The sequence below is a fragment of the Perissodus microlepis genome, chromosome 14, assembly GCF_051167445.1.
Source record: "Perissodus microlepis isolate ML-2025 ecotype Zambia chromosome 14, ASM5116744v1, whole genome shotgun sequence".
NCBI classification, from domain to species: Eukaryota; Metazoa; Chordata; class Actinopteri; order Cichliformes; family Cichlidae; genus Perissodus; species Perissodus microlepis.
In genome coordinates this window covers 25,732,065-25,734,739 of record NC_140474.1, presented here as the reverse complement: position 1 = coordinate 25,734,739, position 2,675 = coordinate 25,732,065, and the positions used below count along the sequence as shown (strand labels likewise).

The following is a 2,675-nucleotide window of genomic DNA, read 5'->3' as shown; positions in this document are numbered from 1 at the left end:
AAGTCAGAGATCGGTAGCGTTACAGAAAAGAACACTGAAATGTACACAACAACGGGAGGGTACAAGAGGAAAAAAAGAGACCTCCACTCGTGCTGTGCTTCCATGGTAGGACAGCACGAGAACAGGAAACAAAAAAACTCCTCTGCACAAAAAAAGCACATGAATGGCCACAGCACAACATTATGAAAGACACGACAAGCCACAGGGTTGGGTAGGGGATATCATAACACAATAAACACAGTGTGCACATCTGATCTGGGACTGCTGCAATCTTTCGACTGCGCCGCCAGCTGACCCGATGTCCACATCATGGGGGAGGTAAGCATTGAAGGCGTTGGAAGGGGAGGGGGATGAGTGAGTGCTTATCAGTGTATGTATGTGCGTGTCCATAGTTCAGCAGAGACAGTGTCCTTCGCCCTATCAGGCTAAGTAAACAGTCCTCCAGCCAATCCAGGTGGCCTTGCATGGGATGGGAAGAATAATCATCACACAGTCGTTATCAGGGAGTGATTGTTCGGCTCCAGCCTTGGGCCTGCAGCTGGCGCCGTGGTGGTGTCCGCGTTTCGATGTTGATTTTGTTGATTTTTTATGCGAGCAGCCCAGGAGAATGTCAAGCTGCTCTTTAACACTCTGACGCTGGTCTCTCAATCTCCCGTTGGAGAGCCGCGAGCCTCCCCATGATGGTATCAAACTTCTGTTCCGTGGTGTTGTCATTCTTTTGATTCTGAGACCTCACAACTGCAGTGATCCGTTCCGCGATGCATTCCAACTTTCGCTCAAGGGTCTCATTTTGAGCAGGCCTCTCTCTGATGTATCCCCCCATACGCTCAATGGTGTTGTTTTGCGCCTTCACAGCAGTTGTAAGCGTCTCCAAGGTGTTAACCATGCTGTGTTCGTTGTGAGAGGTCGCGCCTCGTCCCATCGCTTCGATTCCAGCGGGCAGCCTTGGGGGGGTTTGAACAGCCGGTTCCGCTCTCTTATTTCTCCGATAAACCAGGGCCAAGCCAGCTCCGATCAGCAAGAACCCTGTTATCATGGTTCCGAATAGGTAGATATCTTCAGCGTCCTCGATCGACAGTCCCGCCAGGCACATGACCCTCCAGTTCTGCCACCCGTCCATCGTGTATCCGGCAGGGAAAGTCCCTCCAGGGCACTCAGGCTCTCCCGAGCCCAGACTTCTCGTTGAGAAAAGGGTGTCAATAGCATTCAGAGACCAGTTGATCAAATCCATAATTCTCTTTTAGGTTTTAGAGAACGACAGTGAGAGACTGTTCCAGGGAAAGTAATGCACATGAGACAAGACAAGGACACAGAGGCTAAGCAGGGAAGATAAGGGTAAGGAGGAGAGGAGAAAAAGTGCGACCGCCTTCGCTGAGAGCCAAACAGTATAGTGCCACAATTCTTTTTGCATGCTTTTTCATGAATGTATGTTATGTAGCTACTGGCACACATCTATATGGGAGTAAATCTGTCATACCACAATCTGAAATTTAAAAGCCATTGAGTCTATGAAATTGAACCAGCTGTGGCAGCAAAGCTGGCCGTGTTCCTGTAATTTCATAATAATGGTCTAGGGCTTTGCCGTGTCATTTCTGATTTATTGAGTGAGTAAGCAAGCTGTAAGGATGTAGCACACAAAAATGAACTCGCTAATGCACTAGGATATCATGCTAGATTGTTTCAAGTCACTTTTACACAGCACCTGATGTCTTCCTTCAGGGGTTCCACATCTATTAAGGGCAGTGCATGGTCTGATTTTATCAGCTTGCTAATTAGTGTAGATGTTGGTAATACTTCCTGTCCTCACAACGGGAGTCTGTCAGTTAGATTTAATTCCTTCTTTCCCCCTTTGCCCCTTTGTATACCATCTTTAAGGATACTGAAAACTGCCACAAAAAGTGGATGCTTTAGACAGACAAAACTGTACACTCCCACTAATGCTTTAATGTATTTTTATTTAAGGAAAAGCATCTCTATTAACTTTCCACCCTGACTGTACATAATACAAGCACTGAAATAATAGCTATTTGACATCTGCAAACAGATTTTAAATAAGCCTGGCCACAGCAAACATTGGGCCAAATCGCTTTTCACCCAGAACAAACCGGAATGACACCAGAAAACCCAGAGCATGGCCTGATCATGGGATTCCAGCTGTGATTGGCTCCCCTTTAGTCCCCATGTGCAGGGATTCTCAGGGATAAGCAGGACAGGAGAGGGACTTTGAGCTTTTCTGAGTTGTGGGCAGAGCTTTAGTTATTTTTCCCCCACCATATCCCAGATAGACTAAGAATGTGAAAGATTCTGGATTTGTGTTGGGCTGAACTAATTGAGTCCCTTTAAAACCTTGCCGCCCTCACTCCAGGACAGTGCCGGCATGCAAATACACATCTACACCCACAGGTACACATACACATCAAAACAAACACACATACACACGTATGCTCCCCTTTGTCTCTTTCTGTGCCAAGCCTAATCCTGCCTTACCAGCTGTAGAAAAAGAGACGGAGAATCTCCTCCCTTCATTCAGTTCCAATTCACTTTTCAATTTCAAGGTGCTTTATTGGCAAGGCTTTGCCTGAGCGATGCCAAGGCAATTAACAAAAAAAATGGGTGCTTTCAAAGCAAAAAGAAAGAAGGGAAAAACAGTGGCATTATAATATGACAAGCACTAC

General features: G+C 46.4%; 1 protein-coding gene across 1 annotated transcript; it reads right to left on the bottom strand.

Annotated features, from left to right (window-relative positions):
* Positions 1 to 622: 622 nt before the first annotated feature.
* Positions 623 to 1,285, bottom strand: LOC146374030 (uncharacterized). Its single transcript, XM_084951955.1, has one exon. The coding sequence runs from the start codon at positions 1,229 to 1,231 to the stop codon at positions 623 to 625; it is 609 nt and encodes a 202-aa protein (XP_084808081.1). The 5' UTR covers positions 1,232 to 1,285.
* Positions 1,286 to 2,675: the final 1,390 nt, after the last annotated feature.

Excerpts from the sequence above, each read along its gene's own strand:
- LOC146374030 (XM_084951955.1), bottom strand. The coding sequence starts at position 1,231 with ATGGATTTGATCAACTGGTCTCTGAATGCTATTGACACCCTTTTCTCA.